Source organism: Podarcis gaigeae (genome assembly GCF_964106915.1).
Source record: "Podarcis gaigeae genome assembly, chromosome: 12".
NCBI lineage: Eukaryota > Metazoa > Chordata > Lepidosauria > Squamata > Lacertidae > Podarcis > Podarcis gaigeae.
Window position 1 is genome coordinate 14,849,898 of NC_139688.1, and position 18,252 is coordinate 14,868,149.

The 18,252-nt window shown below is 41.5% G+C and overlaps 1 protein-coding gene across 25 annotated transcripts in view; it reads left to right on the forward strand.

Moving 5' to 3' along the window:
* The window catches only part of ZMYND11 (zinc finger MYND-type containing 11), a 101,339-nt gene that overhangs the window by 32,607 nt on the left and 50,480 nt on the right, over positions 1-18,252 (forward strand). For all 25 annotated transcript variants that reach the window (XM_083704898.1, XM_083704897.1, XM_083704891.1 and 22 more), the window contains one exon: positions 14,926-15,060. In XM_083704898.1, coding sequence (XP_083561024.1) covers positions 14,945-15,060 — 116 coding nt within the window. In that variant the 5' untranslated portion in view covers positions 14,926-14,944. The remainder of the gene's footprint in view (positions 1-14,925; positions 15,061-18,252) is intronic.

An 18,252-nucleotide genomic window follows, 5' to 3' on the forward strand; every position in this document is an offset into this window, starting at 1 on the left:
CTATTGCCCTAAACTTGTTTTATAGTAGATATTCTACCATAAAGTGCCAATAAAACGTTGCACAATGCAGATGCAAGCAGTTTCATGTTGGCTGTTGGCCAGATATTAACAGCAGATGAATAAATGTTTCCAGTTTGAAGCTGTGAGCTGTTTTAGTTACTGCTGTTTCTTAAATGGAAAGCACAGTTTATTGTTTGCCTTCTAATTTAAATTATAATTGAAAACAATGGAGAAACACAATAAAGTTAAGAATTTGCTTGTAATTTGGACATGCTTGTCTGTATTTTCAGGTTATTCAGTGCGAAGAGCTGATTCAAAAGGCATCCGTGCTTCAGATTTAGAATTTATTTTATGTTCATTAGCAGCGGCAAAAAAAGGCCCCCTGAATGTTTCATATTCTGTAAAAGACAATTCATGTTTGGGATGCTAGAATTTTCGATATATCACTAGTAATAAAATTTGCTGATCGTGACAGCGGTATGACAAATGTTCAGACAAGGACCACTTTTGGGGGAATGAGCATTATAATTACTGTGTTGAATCATCTGAATTGTTCTCTTTAATATTATAAGTATTTTTACTTGAAAACTTTTTTTAAAAACATGCATAGGTGAAATGGATGAAAGTTGTGAATGATGGTTGGAATTATTTAATCCTGACTGGAATGTGTAGAACAGGAATGGGAAAACTCTACTATGGACTCAAGGAGATTGTTAGCTGCTTTGAGACTCCATAAGGCAGGCATCCCTGACCACTGGTCCTGTTAGCTAGGGATGATGGGAATTGTAGTCCCAAACATCTGGAGGGCCGGAGTTTGCCTATGCCTGCCTTAAGAGGAGTGAAAGGCGGGTTCTCAAGTCCAGACTCTTCTTCTTCTAACATCAGATTTTCTGTGTGCAGGGATTTTATATTTAACCCGTACTATAAACATGTATTCTATTCTGTACTCATACAGAGTAGTCTTACCGGTCCATTTGTAAGGGGACCGTACAAAGTTCAGTCAAGCCGCTGCTTTGATGCAGGGTATGTCATGCATGCAACAAATGTGGGGTAGATAGCGGCCCACTATACAGTTTGAAAGCCATGTACGAAAGGTACTATGCAGATGCATCTTTCCCCAGTGTTGGTAGGACAACAGCCAGAACGTAATGGTGAAACCACAATGGATATTCTTGACATCCCTCTTCCACTTCCCGCTATGATTGTGCAGCACTAAAAAAATAATAATCACATCTTGGTATAGTACTTTCATATAAAATCCGTGTGGTCATGGTTTTCTTTTCCGAGTGTGGTGTAGTGGTTATAAGTGGTAGATTCATAATCTGGGGTTCAAGTCCTGCGCTCCTCCACATGCAGCTGCTGGGTGACCTTGGGCTAGTCGCACTTCTTTGTAGTCTCTCAGCCCCACTCACCTCACAGAGTGTTTGTTGTGGGGGAGGAAGGGAAAGGAGAATGTTAGCTGCTTTGAGACTCCTTAAAGGTAAAGGTAAAGGACCGCTGACAGTTAAGTCCAGTCGCGAACGACTCTGGGGTTGCGGTGCTCATCTCGCTTTACTGGCCGAGGGAGCAGGTATTTGTCCACAGACAGTTTTTCCGGGTCATGTGGTCAGCATGACTAAGCCGCTTCTGATGAAACCAGAGCAGCACATGGAAACGCCATTTACCTTCCCGCCGGAGTGATACCTATATATCTACTTGCACTTTGACGTGCTTTTGAACTGCTTGGTTGGCAGGAGCAGGGACCGAGCAATGGGAGCTCACCCTGTTGCGGGGATTCAAACAGCCGACCTTCCGATCGGCAAGCCCTAGGCTCAGTGGTTTAGACCACAGCGCCACCTGCGTCCCTTGAGACTCCTTAGGGTAGTGATAAAACGGGATATCAAATCCAAACTCCTCTTCTTCCCTACCTTTTTTTTTAAAAAAAAAAAACACAACAGATTGCATTGTTGGTCATGCAGTGGAGATTTCCCATAGAACCTAGAAACTCCCATTTTAGCTGCTCTTGCGGATTTATAAAACAGGCAGCCCTCGGCTTTATGTGTAAATCATACCTTTAAATGATAGTTTCCAAAGGCCAGAGCCGCTTAGCTTCCAGTATAACATTGCCATTGTGTTGAAATACATAAAAGCAATGTTAGCTGGTGATTCGGCTGGGGGAATAGTTCTTCTAAGCCCTCTGCTGTATTGTGTGTTATCAGGAAGTTGTGTCTTTTATTCTCTGTGTGGTATTTTCCTGTCCTTCAGTACCGCACTTAAAAAAAAAAAACTTCCAAGAAAACAAATCCGTTCAGCAGCAAATGTACTTACTCCAGCCATGGCTCTGCCATTATTTACAAAAATACACAAACACACCCATGCAGTTTTAGTGACGCCCACCAGTGAGTTGCAGCAATAGAATGAAACACTTGAGTATGGTTGGATTGTGCAGCTTTGATCCTGCAAATCTTACTTGAAACGCTTCGTCATCTCCCAACATAGTCTTTCCCACAGAATCATAGAATTGTCGGCTTGGGAAGGGACCCCAAGGGTAATCTAGTGCAACCCCCTTCAATGCAGGAACCTCTATTATTACATTTGTATTCTGCCCTATACCCTCAGGTCTCAGGGTGGTTACAACATGAAATCACTATTAAAAAAAAACAAAATTCACAATAAAAACCAAAAACAACCCAATAATCCCCCCTCCCCAACACATTTTAAAAGGACATTGGATGTTTGGAAAGACAAAGTCAATTTTTTACTGTACTATATAATAATAACAAAATTTATTATTTATACCCCGCCCACCTGGCTGGGCTTCCCCAGCCACTCTGGGCGGCTTCCAACAGAATATTAAAATACAGTGATGCATCAAACATTAAAAGCTTCCCTAAACAGGGCTGCCTTCAGATGTCTTCTAAAAGTCTGGTAGTTGTTCTCTTTGACATCTGGTGGGAGGGCGTTCCACAGGGCGGGCGCCACTACCGAGAAGGCCCTCTGCCTGGTTCCCTGTAACTTGGCTTCTCGCAGAAGGCCCTCGGCACTGGACCTCAGTGTCCGGGCAGAATGGTGGTGACGCTCGGTTACTTGCAGCCTTTAAATGGTACATAGTTCTTCAAGATGCTTACAGAAGCATGTATTTTTGCTGGAGCAGCTCCAAAGTCAAAAAATTATGGGAAGTTCACACACCACACATCCCTCCCCTCCTCCTTCCAGACAAGCAAGAAGCATGATCACATGGTAGAGCTTGAGACTCTTAATATCAGGGTCATGGGTTCAAGCCCTGAGTTGGGTGAAAGACATTGCAGGGGGTTGGACTAGATGACCCTTGTGGGCCCCTTCCAACCATGATTGAATTACATGACCCAGGCAGGAAAAGAAGCACTCAAGGGGAGGTGTAGCCTATTGAGAGGGCGTGTGGCCTGGGGAAAGTCCCAGAGGCTGGAGAGCTGCATTTGTTCCCCAGGCCTGAAGCTCCACACCCATCTGGTAGGTGAGCCTGTAAATACTTGTATGTCATCTACTTGGTTAGAGAAAGTAAACCAGCTTTTCAGGATTGAGTATGGCAAAAGCAAATCAGATTTGCATCTTTAGAGATGTGGCAAGTTTTTGTTCCTTATCCCCAACTTTCCTGGCTGCACTATAATTGGGCTGCACTACAGCATCTCATAGCCTTCACACTGAATATGTTGAATTGTCCAGGATCTGTGGAAGAGCGTTCCTGCAAAAGAAGCAAGTAAGGGAAACCGAGATTGCAATTTAACATGCTCAAAGTGTAACGGCGTTAAGAGCACGGATACCAGCTTTATGTCCAGTGAAACATTCATGAAGGAAAAGAGAGAGACTGAGATTTCAGAAAGTTAAAGGGTTTGGGTTAGGATCACTTCCAGCGCCACATTTATTTGCTTTCCTTTTTAAAAGTAAATAAACCAAAGCAGCCACATTATGGCTGAATACTGTATACACATCTTCATAATGTTGGAAAGGTCAGGTAGGAGTATGAGCCTTGTATCTTGCAAAGCTCGGGGGACTTTGCAGGAGTTTATATTGTTGCTCGTGCATAACTGCTTGCATCCCTCTAGTTTCTTTAAGCACTAACACAGCCTTAAAGAAACTGCACAATCATTTGTCTTGCGTAGCTGCTAACACCCTGTTCCTTTTTTCTTCCACTCATCACTTCCTGTGTGAGTTCTCTTTCTTTAAGTGGTTGGTACATCTTCTAGAATACTGTATTTTTCCATGTATAAGACTAGGTCCCCCCCCCCAGAAAATAATGTCAAAAATTTGGGGGTGTCTTATACACGGATACATCTCCCCCCATTTTCTTAAACCGGAGCACCCCCCCAAATGGGGAGAGTATTATAGACGGAAAAATACGGTATTTTGTTGACATAAGACATTTATGGTCCGACACTGGTATCAAGACTTGTGGCTATAGTCTTCTCTACACAGATTAAGAAAATAAACACAATCAGGGAACTATTGACAATGGAGTGAGGCCTTCATTGCCCTATATACTTGCCGCCAAGGTCTTTGAAGAATGGCAAAAGGGTGAGCCCATTGGATGCTTAATCGTGAAGATTGTGATTACAAAATCAGGGTATGCTGGTTAGCTTTCCATGGATTATATTGAGTAAGTTAGAGTTAAAAGGTTATCAAGTATTTCAACCTACTGTAGGCTTACACCTACCACAACCACAACACATTGCACGGCCTCCCAAATATCACACAGATATGCTCAGAGTATTGGAATACTCCATCTGTTTCCCCTCAAGAAGGATATTGCTGTGATGCTTACCATGCCAACTTCCTCTTAACTTTTATGAATTGCTCGAATTGTTTAACCCAGTGATTTAGAAACTCTGATCTATAGGCCACAAGTGGTCTGAGAGACCACAACAAAAACAGTAGAGGAAAACTTTTGAGATAATTGCCAGAGGAGGCAGTGACTGCTGATGTAATTACTGATCTTTTATTTAAACCTGAAAACTTTGATCAGTTTAATCAGTAGATTGTGCCGTGTGTGGCTTACTTGGGGGTAAGGCCCTTTAAACTCACTGGGGCTTACTTCTGAGTAGGAAGGCAGAAGATTGCACTGTTAATTAATTCATACTTCAGCTGATTAACTGAGGCAATTAATTTTCATTACTGATGGCAAACTTAATTGGTGGGATTGAAAGCTAAGGGTACATGAGTTTTATTTTTTGATGGTGTTTTGATTCTAGTGTTCACAGTAACAGGGAAATTTAAAGATAAGTATTGTTAACACGGGGGGCTGATAAGGCATGTCTAACTGGGGACCCTTTTCAAAACTGCTACTCATATGATCCCGAAAACATGTTCCCCCAAGAAGGATATTTAGATGGAGCCCAACAGAGCACTGCCCACCATGTGTGTATCTGAACCCTCCCCAAACTAAAGGTATGCCCACATGGAGACTATAGAAAAAGAAGGATTTTGTTTTTGAAAATAAATGTAATTTTAGCAATAAACCACAGCACTTTACACTTGCAATTCTAGTCAGACATAAAGCAATATTCTAACACAAACATCAGTCTAATTTAAAGAAATAAGTGTTCTAAACTAAAAGGGGGGGAATCTCTAGAGAATGTGATCAATTAAAATTATTTAATTGATTGACCGCCTTGTGTTTATATATATATAAACAATATATATATATGCAGGTTTTGGTGTCCTCGGGTGTCTTCCCGTGTAAAAGTTGGGGTGTCTAGGCGACGTTTCGACGAGGTCTCACTCGTCATCTTCTATATATATATATCTCACAGAACAAGCATATCTATGATGCAAGTGAAAAAGCAGCTATGAAAAAGATGGTGTGGGAGCCCTCAGTCCGGGATCTTTTTCATCTGTGTTTATGTCAGCTTTGTGAGAAAAAGAAAGAAATTACACTAATGTGAGAAGGGAGGAATAATCCACGAACACCTGAGGCCCCTAATTCCCATAGTTTATGGCAGATTTATATTTTCTCTTCCCCAGTGTGGAGCAGAAGAGTTGCATTTGTTCAGCAGTGATTTGTTTTTCTTCTCACTTCCACTGGGAAGATGCCCTCCTGCATGAAGCCATCTCATACAGATAATGAGAAGGGTGGGTGGGTAGGACCTTTGGGCTTTGGAAAAACTCCTCCCCCCCCCCCCATAAAACAATCTTTCTGGTGTTCCTCCCTAAGCAAGCAATAAATGCCATCTTCTAGCAACCACTGATACTATAAACACAATAGCTGTACCCATAGGAACAACTTGAAATACTCAAAAACACAGTAAGAGAATCCTTTTTTGCAGGGTTCGGGCTTCGACCCATTCTGTGCCGCTTCCTCAAGTTCACTGAGTAAGGGGTCTGGGGGCTGGTCCACTGCTGTATGATAAGAGCTGCTGAAGTGTGTGTGTGTTTCTAATTTTTGTGTGCAGTGTTACTATGGAGTCATCTTGACAGAGAACTATGCTGATAGGACAAGAATATGAGTGTAGAAGGAACATATGCTATACTGGTTCAGACTAAAGTACTTGCTAACTATTGCTTATTCTGGTACAGTGGTACCTCGGGTTAAGTACTTAATTCGTTCCGGAGGTCCGTTCTTAACCTGAAACTGTTCTTAACCTGAAGCACCACTTTAGCTAATGCTGCCGCCATGCCACTGGAGCACGATTTCTGTTCTCATCCTGAAGCAAAGTTCTTAACCTGAAGCACTATTTCTGGGTTAGCAGAGTAACCTGAAGCGTATGTAACCTGAAGCGTATGAAACCCGAGCTACCACTGTACTGACTTGATAGTGTTGGGAAGCGCACCAGGGTTCATATTCTGACTTCTTTCCTTCCTAGAAGGGCTGCTTGACATCCTTCAATCGAGGATTGCTTAGGATTGAACTTGGGACGCACACTGTGTTTATTTATTAAATTTCTATCCCACCCTTCCTCTCGGAGTAGCCCAGGGCAGCAAACAGCAAGACCAACAAAACAGTTGGCCACTTTTCTTCCCAGCCCTATTCCAGTTGGACTATGAAGAAAGCTTGGCTTCAGCTTCTTTCATTTGGGGCCTCCTTCTCTTGAAAAAAACGTGTCCATTCAGTGGCCTTCCAGCAGAAAGAGCTGCAGTTTCTTATAAACGGGATTGCCATTTTCCTTTGAAGCAGACCTTTTATCTGTTGAAATAATCCAGCCATTTTAATTTCTCCATATAGTCAGCCATTTTGTTTGTTCTCCCCCCACGAAGCCTGAGAAAACTCCTTTTGTGTAGTGAGCACCATAACATTCCCAGTGGACTTTATGAAAATGATTGAAATTTGAAACTTGCTACGGGCTTAGTCGCCCTTAAGGAGTTGTGGAATGTTTGTCCTTGGAAGAAAGAATTTGTCTTTAACAGCTACAGTTGTTTTGCTGTTCTAATGAGCATGCAGAGCAAACAAAAAAAACCATACACAAAACACTACGGTTATATTCAGAGGCTTGTACTGTGCGTAGCCTAAGAAAGATTTCAGCTGGCTGAAGACATGAGATAAACCCATAGTGAAAGTTATTTTTCACAAGGAGAAACCTTGTGTTTGCAAATGCCAAATAATTGAACTGTTTGAATTCCATGATACTACAGACATAGGAGCTTGAAAGAAGAGTTGTGTCCTACAATTTGTTTTGCTCGTGAGCAGTTCCTTTTGGTATGTCAGAATTCGCAGCATGGAAGCCTTCCTCCATTTATGAGAATTACTTTAGCAGCGTAAATTTTGATGAGACCGGGGACTCTTATTTTGAATTCTGTATGAGAAGCAGGTTTTTCTGGTGAAGAGAAGACCCACAATAAAATCCAAAGGTGTACAGTGGTACCTCGGGTTACATACGCTTCAGGTTACATACGCTTCAGATTACAGACTCTGCTAACCCAGAAGTAATACCTCGGGTTAAGAACGTCGCTTCAGGGTGAGAACAGAAATTGTGCCATGGCGGCGCAGCAGCAGCGGGAGGCCCCATTAGCTAAAGTGGTGCTTCAGGTTAAGAACAGTTTCAGGTTAAGAACGGACCTCCGGAACGAATTACGTACTTAACCCGAGGTACCACTATACTCTTGAATAGGTTAAAGGTTAAATGCCCTTCGCATCTCATCATAGTTGTAGCAAGTTTCTGTATGGATAAACTTGCTACAGCTATGATGAGATGCAAAGAGCAGCCATTGTTCTCAATCACCCCAGTCACCCCAACATGGGACATGAGCAGGATACCTACCTTTTAATTACTAGTGTTTTGGACTATGATTATACTTGAAACATGGCTCTGTAGACTAGTAAATAGCCTTTGGTCACTTAAACTACTTCTTCAGTTGACACAGAGAACATGTGTTTCCTCCTGAAAGCAGCACCAATCCTCACTCTAGTTTGCACTGAATTTTTACTGCTCATTCTCTCATGTGATGGACGCCAGGTAGCGTTTTCTGCTTCTATTCTGGATTTGGATTCAGATATACCTCGGTTTCAATGGCTGGCAGTGGACAAATGTTCTTCTTTTTAATGTATTAAAATGAACTGATATCTTCAAGGGAGAAATTAATTGTCTTTTGGGATGAGGATACCTGTCAGTCATTCAGTATTTCATGTCAAGTCAGGAAAACTACAGAACACAAAGAAAAATGTGTGTCTCCTTTCCTCCCCTCTCTGCCGTTCCTCTGGCCTTCAAATGTGTACAGGCTGTGAGACCAATAGATAGCAAAGCGTGGCTATTTCTGCACCTGCCTCCCAAAATTTAAGCCAACTTCTCTTTGAAAGACGTAACGACAGACTTTTTGACGGAGGGGATTGAGAAAGATCAAAAGGATGTGCCATGTTTTGCGTTTCTTGTTGGAGTGCAAACAAAACAACGTGTTCAGGCAGCTGTGCTTTGTTTTGGAAAAGTGAAAGGATTGTCTCGACCTTCCTGTATTAAGAAAATTATAAGATTTGTTGAAGAAAACTACTTTAGCGAACAACTCAAGAAAGAATTGTCTTTCATGCTGCCACATGTTTTTTTAAAAAAAGAAAGAAAGAAAAGGTCTAGTTGCATATTACAGTGGTGCCTCGCAAGACGAAATTAATTCGTTCCGTGAGGCTCTTCGTATAGCGGTTTTTTCGTCTTGCGAAGCAAGCCCATTGACAGCTTAGCGGATTAGCGCTATTAGCGGTTTAGCGGCTTTTAGCGATCAGCTGTTAAGCGGCTTATCAGCGGATCAGCTGATAAGCGGCTTAGGAAAAGGGGGGGAGGGAAAAAAACCCGAAGGAACTTGCAAGACTTTTTCGTCTTGCGAAGCAAGCCCATAGGGAAATTCGTTTTGCGAAGCGCCTCCAAAACGGAAAACCCTTTCGTCTAGCGGGTTTTCCGTCTTGCAAGGCGTTCGTCTTGTGGGGCACCACTGTAATGCACATATTAAGGTCCTCATCCAGTGAGGTGAATAGTGCGTGCTTTAAGACATAATGTGCACACCGCTGTGGTTTTCTGTCTGTTTCCTTTTTTGCAGTAACCAGCAACAAACCACAAACCAGTTTTAAAGTTCCCTTGAGTTTAAAAGGTCGTCTTGCAGAGGGAGAAAATAAAGATAGGGGTATGCACAGGGATCTGGCATGTGCACACTCACAGATTTTTGACTTTTGGGGGGAAATGTTGGGGCTCCCCCCCAAAAAACGCAGAGGTCTTCTTACATAGCATTTCCCTTTGAGCCCTATAAATCTATCAAATGTCACAAGTGTCAGGGCAAATAATTATTTATTTATTTATTATTGTATTTATACCCGACCTTTCCTCCAAGTGCTTCAAGGTGGCTTAAATAGTTCCCGCCTCCTCATTTTTATCCTCATAGCAACCCTGTGAGGGAGGTTGCACTCAGGAGGCTGTGAATGGCCCAAGGTCACCCAGTGAACTTTATGGCTGAGTGGAGATTTGAATGCTATTCTCCCAGGCCTTAACTCTGCACTCCATAACTGCTAAACCACACTGTTAAAACACCTGACGACGAGTGAATCAATAAGAAGGAGCCTGTTGCTGAGCTGGAAAAATTCTTCCTGGAAAAGCTGATATTCTGCCCGCCTAAGGATTTCTTATACTGGCCAAACCAGTTCTTGTTTGATTTCACTTGGGGTTTATCCTGCCACTCAAGGCTTTCCCCTGGCTCGTCTCCCTGAATGCTAACCTTTTAAGCTTGTGTAACCTGTAGTAATTAGCTGGAGGGAGGAGGTTTAACTGGCAGGTCTACTCCAGGCCTATTCAGGACCTAGTTCCGGTTAGAATCAACAGCAAAACCAGAGCTAAGAGTGTGGAGTTAAATCCTTTACACAACCAGTTGTTTTGGTTTTCTCAACACTGTGCAACTCAGTTTTCATTGTAGGCCCCCTGCTCTCAGTTCAACCCATCGGGCTGTGGAGAGCCTATGTTGGGGGAGAAAATGGCACCTATAAGGATTCATCTGTGAGACTAATAACCACCAGTAGTTGTTGAAATACAACTGCCTTCATCACAAGCCAGCACAGCCAGTGATCAGGAATGATGGGAGTTGTAGTTCGAAACATCTCTAGAGCACCACATTGGCTTTCCCAACATACAGCATTATAGACCGCTCACTCGTTATCAGTAGCTGAGGTATGGGATGTCCTCCCCCCGATTTATAACATTTTTTCCTGTTTATTTTGCTTTGGAGCCATCCCAAGGTCTTTGACAGATGTGGTATAAAATACTAAAAGTAAAATAAAAAATATTCAGTCTCTTAACCCTGCCACCGAAAGCCAGCCCAAATAAGAATATTAATTGCACAGCTCCTTAAAGCTGCTGTGGTCACTAATATTACGACAGGCACATTTTGAAACTGGATCATAATTTGCACAACTTTGACACAGTGCAGCAGTTGTGTAAATTATGCTGTAAACCATAAACCAGTTAGGCTGCATTTGTAAGATGGTAGTGAGGTGATGAGTCCTGTTGCTTTATTCTTGTTGGTTTCACTTTTGCTCCAGATTAAGTTGAGAATTTGCCTATCTTCCAAATTCATCTACTCAGGCTAAGGGATGATGATGCAGTTCAGGAAAATCCTCCACTCACTTTTCCACCCAGATACATCTTCAGAGTGATATGATTGGATGTGGTACCCATAGACCCTAATTAATTGTGATTTATATTAGGCAGTATGTGCTGCCCCATAACCAAGTTCTCAGAGTGGCTTACTTTTTTTAGAAAATATATATTATTCTTAAAGATTTCTTGGTTTACAAAAGTATGTGCAATGTCTCTTTTTTTCAAGTCAACATTTTCCACAGTTTCATTTGTTGAGACATTAGTGTTACACTAGGAAGAAAAAGGGGAAAGAGGGAGAAAGGTGATGGGGGTACTGGTGAATGGGGTGGGGTTGGGTGGCAATACTTCTGTTTAATGTATGTGTGGGGCTCAGAGTGGCTTGCTAAAAGAAATATATGTTAAGTATTTCTAGATTATAACAACAATAGAGTATGGAAGTTGTTTAACTGATAGGCCTTCTGTGTCACTGCTTACCGTATTTTTCCGTGCATAAGACTATATTTCCCCCCTATTTTAAATTGGGGGTTGTTTTATACACGGATAGAGCGTATGGGGGATTTCTTTATTTGGAGTCCAAAAAAATAGGGGTCGTGTTATACACGGAAAAATATGGTATATATAAACTCTGTCTGCCCTCAATCAGCCATCTCTGTCAGGCTCTTCCTCCTTCTCCTCCATAGTCTCAATATTGCCCTGGTAGACCTCAGCAGGAAGGAGAATGGGGATGAAACTAGAATTAGTTGGCCAGTCATTGCCACTGGTTCTACCTCCTGCTTTCTGCTCTGCCATTTCCACTGGCTACCAACCACCACTGGTTGGATGGCCAAGTGTGCATTTGAACTTCAATTCAGCCCTAGTCCAACACTCTAAACCCAGCATCACATGCCAAGGAAATGTGGTAGGGCGACTGAGGAGAGTGATTATGCTAACAGCGACCGTATACATGTCAGTAAGACACTAGATGTTGTGCGATATTGCTATATTGCAATATTATCTGAAGGAGCGTCCCCACCCCCACCGTTCTACCTGAACACTAAGGTCCAGCGCCGAAGGCCTTCTGGTGGTTCCTTCACTGCGAGAAGCCAAGTTACAGGGAACCAGGCAGAGGGCCTTCTCGGTAGTGGCACCTTCCCTGTGGAACGCCCTCCCACCAGATGTCAAAGAGAACAACAACTACCAGACTTTTAGAAGACATCTGAAGACGCTTTTAATGTTTGATGTATTATAGTATTTTAATATTTTGTTGGAAGCCGCCCAGAGTGGCTGGGGAAGCCCAGCCAGATGGCCGGGGTATAAATAAATAAATAATAATAATAATAATAATAATAATAATAATAATAATAATAATTATTATTATTATTATTATTATTATTATCATCATCATTGTTATTATTCCAAAATTAAGTATTAAGTCATAAGGTGACCACCCAGTCCCTGGGCCCATAACCCCAAAGAACACGCCAAGGAATGAGAGGTGCTCTCTAGCTTGGGCCGGTTCTGATCTTGTGCACTGCAAAAGCCATATGCAGATCCTGGAATAAATATAGACAGTGAACAGTGCTCCTATTATAGAGTAGAATTCTTATTTTATTCTAAATACACCTCTTGTTTTGCTGTAAGCATTCTAATTCTAGTATTACACCAGAGGGCTTCATTTCTAGGGCACTCATTGGTGTCTAGCATAAATTGCATATATGTTAATAACCTGCCGTTTATCAACAGTTTCTTACTCTGAAAGTGGCACCGTTAAACAAAGTTATGTAGCGATTGAAAGGCAGGATTAATCTTTTTAAAAGGGGGGATTCTAGCCTGGAACGGCCCTGTGGGCGATTTGTGGCTTATCTGTACCTTTTGCCTGCTGCTTCTGGAAATTTTTTGTAAACAATGCCAGCTGCTTGTTATGTCCTTGTTTATAGTTAGATGGATGGGCAAATTGCAGCATGGGGCCGGGGGGGTGGGGTGGATAAAGAGGGATTTATTTTTTTAAAGTCTAATTGAAAACGATTGGGCTCTAAGCATTTTGCACACTTTTTAAAAATAAAAAAAGATGATGCTTTAAATGCTAAGTTCTGCATTTAAAGCAGGAATTCCATTGCCACTGACTTTATTATTCCTAATAATTTATATGCTCATATTAATGGGCAGGAGAGACTTTACAGTAAAATCCTTCCAGAAGGTTTATAGTTTGCATTAGGGTTGGAAAAAAGTCTCTCCTGCACTGCCAACTCCTTAGATTGCTTGTGGAGTCTCTCCTCAGAATTTCAAACAGACAATCCTAATCTCTTATTGGAGAGAATGTCCAAACTGAGTTGGAGGGTTGGGAACAGGTTATCCTGAGGAATTGAAGACATTTGTTGTCCGGGGTCTGATTTCCGGCTAGGAAATGTTGATAAGACTGAGATGTTGTGTGTTACGGTGAACATCATGTAGGTTTACTGTAAAATAGGCACAGACAACTTTGGCCCCCTTGGATTCTGCTGGCAGTGCATTCCCCTCTCTAGGGACGTCATCCTCTCCTTAATATTAGTAAGAGACCATATTGTGGCTACAGGTAGAACTTCATTTTCTTAGGGTGGAAAAGTGTGATGGACTTTAGGAAATCCTGGTGCCTGTGACCTCTGATATTATTAACTTTCTATATGTTAAGGGTTAATTCAAAATATTTCTTGTTTGTTTCATTACTTTGTTCTTGAAATTCTTGTATTGAGGGGAAGTGATCGATTAGACAAAATAAAAGAGTATTTATTTGAGTGGCCATGTATGTGACAGCCCACAGGCTGAACTCAGTACATGAAGCAATTATATCTGACCTTCTGGCGCCTCACCAATTTAAACAGGGTTTTCCCGCAGTTTCTTTTTTGGTGAAATGAAAAGTGATTTCAATTATTATTATTTAAAATTTATTATTAATATTTATTAAGTTTGTATGCCATCCTTCATCTGTAGATCTCGGGGAGGTTTGCAGCGTAAAAATGCAAGATAAGAACACAATATACATTTATATTAAAAAAAAGAATAAACCAAACCAATAGCCCCTCTCCTCCCATCCTCTCCCACAAACACATTTAAAGGGATATAGGATGTTTCATGTTGTAAGAAATGTAGATATCTACCCCTTTAATGTTATCTTTCTTGGATTTTGCAATATGCAAATATTATTTGTATATAGTGCAGAAATCCTGTGGCCCTATAGATGTTGTGGGACTCCTTCTCCTATCTGTCCAGTCAGCATGTGGGATGATGGGAGTTGTAGTCCAGCAACACCTTAAGGTGCAGAGGCTCCTCATACTTGGTGTAATGGCTGCTCCCCAAGTTTGTGACGCTCATTTGACATCAACACAGAATTGAGCCCTTTAGTGTCATTGGCCCAGTCCTGTGGAATGATCTTTCAACAGAGATCCTATATTAAGCTTTAAAAGTTTGCTGAACATTTTGCTTTGCCTCCAGACTTCTGCAGGCAATTAAGAAAAAACAAAGCTGTAATAGTTAGCTGGTGGTCTGTTTTAAAATTGTGTGTGTGTGTTTCCTCCCGCCTTGAGTGTATATAATTTGTTACTTTTAATGAAATTGTGGCGTGCAAGTATTTTTGTAAATACAGTGCCTGACCTCTGCTACATGGCAGAAACTTTATTATGGAGCCAGACTATTTCTGAGGACAGGAGAGTTAGTTTGTGCAGTAAAAAAGCGTATCCTGGGCATTATCTCTGGAGAATAAAACTTTGCTCTATCTGTATACCAAGAGTTTGAAACCACACATATAGAGCTTGCATTAATAGAGCTTATAAAACAAATAACCTCCAAATCAGATTGTTGCAGTTAACATAATTTCCCTCATAATCTTACTTGCGGCAGGTGCAATATAATCACCATGTAATCTATTTTATAATTCATTATTGTTATTTTTCCACTGCAGTTGAACAAGTAAAGGGGTCATGGCACGCTTAACGAAAAGGCGTCAGGCAGATACAAAAGCTATCCAGCATCTTTGGGCGGCTATAGAAATCATCCGAAACCAGAAGCAAATTGCTAACATTGACCGTATTACGAAGTAAGTGTCATTTAAATACTACTAATAAAAATAAAAATGGTGTGACCCAATGAGAAGGTGTCAGCAATAAAAATGAAGTAGCACAGAAACATTTTTGCCATATAATATATATATTATTTTCTCATATGAATCTGTGTACTCTTGTACTCTATATTTCAAGTCATGGACCATGCATTTGAAAAAGGAAATGGTTGTGTTGAATTGAAATTGACCTGTGGTCTGTCTTGTCCAGTCTCCTGCCATTAATAGCACCTGACACATGATAGGAAGATGGAAAAAGTTGTTCTCAAGTGGAAAATAATATCCCTACTACAAAGATTGTGTCTTAATGGTGGTATTCAATCCTAGTTATACTTGTAATAGACCCACCAAAGTTCATGCACATGACTAACCTAGGTCCATTAATTTCAGTGGGTCTACTCTGACTAAGTTGACTACAACCCTATATAGTGAAAGGTTTTCAATCTTTAAAACAAAACCAAATAACTCTTCCTGCTTAATAACTGCATGTGAAGACTAGCTGTGGGGAAAAATTATTTGCAACTTTTATGTCCATACGGAACTCTCACTACAAGCAACTCTTCTCCCTACTACAGTCATTGACTGCATTCAGACTATACAGTAATGCCAAATCTCTAGAAAGGACCATAGCTTAATGGCAGAACGTCTGCTTTGCATGCGAGAGGTCCAGGTTTAATCATTGGCATCTTCAGTTACAATGAGGAAACAGTAAAAAGGGAAATGCCCTCTGTTCCCCAGCTGGAAAAATAATTTGACTTGGTGAAAGAAACTTTCATTTGTTCCCTAGTTCATGTAGCCTATACTCCACTATGCTTCCTGTTCCTATTTTGTGGCAACCCACATTTTGTCCTTTTCCCCAAACTGGATCCACGAGTCATCATCTGATTGAATTTCGCGATCTTGGTTCATGGGCAAACTTAGGCTTGTACAAACCATAGTTTCCTGGGTTCAGGTGAAACAGCAAACCGGTTTGCTGAAAGCAACAAAGGGAAGCTTCCAATCTCCACTAGTGCCTGCTCCTTGTAGCAGCAAACCAGTGAGCGAGTTGGCATCTGTCTGTCTCTAGAGCCAATGGAGTGTGCCTCCAGAGGTGAAGCCAAACTCCAGGAGTGAAGCCAAGCTGACGTGGTCCAAAGGAAAGAATAGCAATACTTTTGGCACCAGCTTGGCTGCCAGGAAAAGGGGTACAAGGCTAAGGAGTAAACCATACGCAACAGCAGACCGTGTTTGAATAGCATAATTGTTTCATGCAGTGTGGGTGCGTCTTGCTGATACCTGTATGTCTGCTTGCAAGCACAGTGGGGTTACCACATATCGTGCACTATGAATGGCTACTAAAGACAGCAGTTACATACAAGCACTTCCTGCTTTTAGTTGCCACCTCTGTTAACATCTCACAATGTGATGATGTCACGTCATTTTGTTGTGGCCTCTATATAAGAAACGCCTGGCTGTTGGTTGTCAAATGCGGGAGGTGAAGGCTCCCTGGTGAGCAAAAACCTTATTCCACTTTCAAATGGGTTTACAGCAACCTTTTGGGCATTGCTTGTTGATTTTGTACGTTGAATAGTTTGTCCTGCTTTTCTGTTTAGGTTAAGAGAAGTCTAAAAATCATAGAAAGGGTGTTTTCCTCGCAGCTAACTACACTAGCAGAAATTTGAAGTAATAATCTACAGCCATCTTGTTTTAGCAACACTGATACTTGATTTCTTAAATTCAGCTTATTTCCTGCCCCTCCTCCCTAAGGAGCCCAGGGCATCAAACATACAAGCAATAAAACAATTAAAATGTCTAAAAATGAAACTCCCAAAGGCTAGTACAAAAAGCATTACTGGTGCATGGTTGCTGTACAGCAGTGAAGCAGATGCAATGATTGGCGGCTGTCGTGTTGGTCCCAGGCTTGAGAAGCCTGCTTAGCTGCACCAGGGACACGAGGCTTGGCTCTCAAGGGTATCTCTATCTTCTCTCCATGAGCATCTTGTCCTCTTGTTGTTCCAACACCCCCCTCCTCAAATAACCTTATTTGCAGCATGACTCCCATATCACCCAAGAGACTCTACAAACTCCCTCAAATCTGAGAAGTGTGCAAACTTTCAACACAGAGCCCACCTTCTTCCTGCAGGCAGGAGCTGGTAGTTTCTGCAGAGAACAGCAAACATATTAATCTGTCCGAGGGTAGCAAAATCTACCCTACTACTCATTTGACCAGCTAATGAAGCAGAAGACAGAGCCTGATGGTATAGGAACTGAGTATTACTGTGTTGGATATTTGAATTGGCTGTGTTCTTAATAACAGTGAATTGTTCCGTTCTGAATAACGTGATTGTTATGGCATGTCAGGGATGTGATGATACTATTATTCTTAATGGATTTATATCGGGGGGTGAACCACTGAGTGCAGTAATTGCAGAAAAGGTGTATAACCCTGACGGCTTCTCGGTTTGCAGCATAGTCGTAACCAGAAGTAAGTCCCACTGAATTCAGTTTGGGGACTTACTCCCAGGTAAGTTGAGTTAGGATTTCTGGAGAGTTATAAACTGAGCATCGCTACTGGGTACATCACACTAGATTGAATGGGAATAAAAATAAAATAAAATACCCAGCTTCATTTATTTAAAAAAATGAATTTTACCGGCTGCTAGATTACAGACTGCACTATACACCTGGTTCTTTCTGTTTACTGTCTGGGCTTTTTCCTTTGGAGGAGGAGAGTGTCTGCCTTGTGGAGGGACATTTTTGTAGGAATGCTGATTCATCAAGTCTGAGTAGTAAGTAGGCCAAACAGATAGGCCGAGGGAAGCAATGTAATGAGATGGGAACAAAATACCAATTTGCGAGAGATCTCGCAAAATGTGAAAGCACCATTTAAGAAAGGCCATTTGAAAGTTTCCTCAAGTTTTACATGAATGGAGCAGGGAGATGGTTAGTGAATAATGCTATTGCAGTCTTTGAATTTCTAACCAGTGCTTTAATTTTGCATATTGCATAATAAGCGCAGAAAATGCAACAGCAGGCCAGTTTGGGGCTGATTTGCTGATATGTGTAAATGGCCTTGTTTACAGGGTATGTCTTGTTCGACTACAGAAACCTTTTTTTTTTTAACTGTCTTTCATTTTCTAATGTGGTTGACCTTGATGAAAATCCAAATCCCTCTAGCATACTTCATGTCAT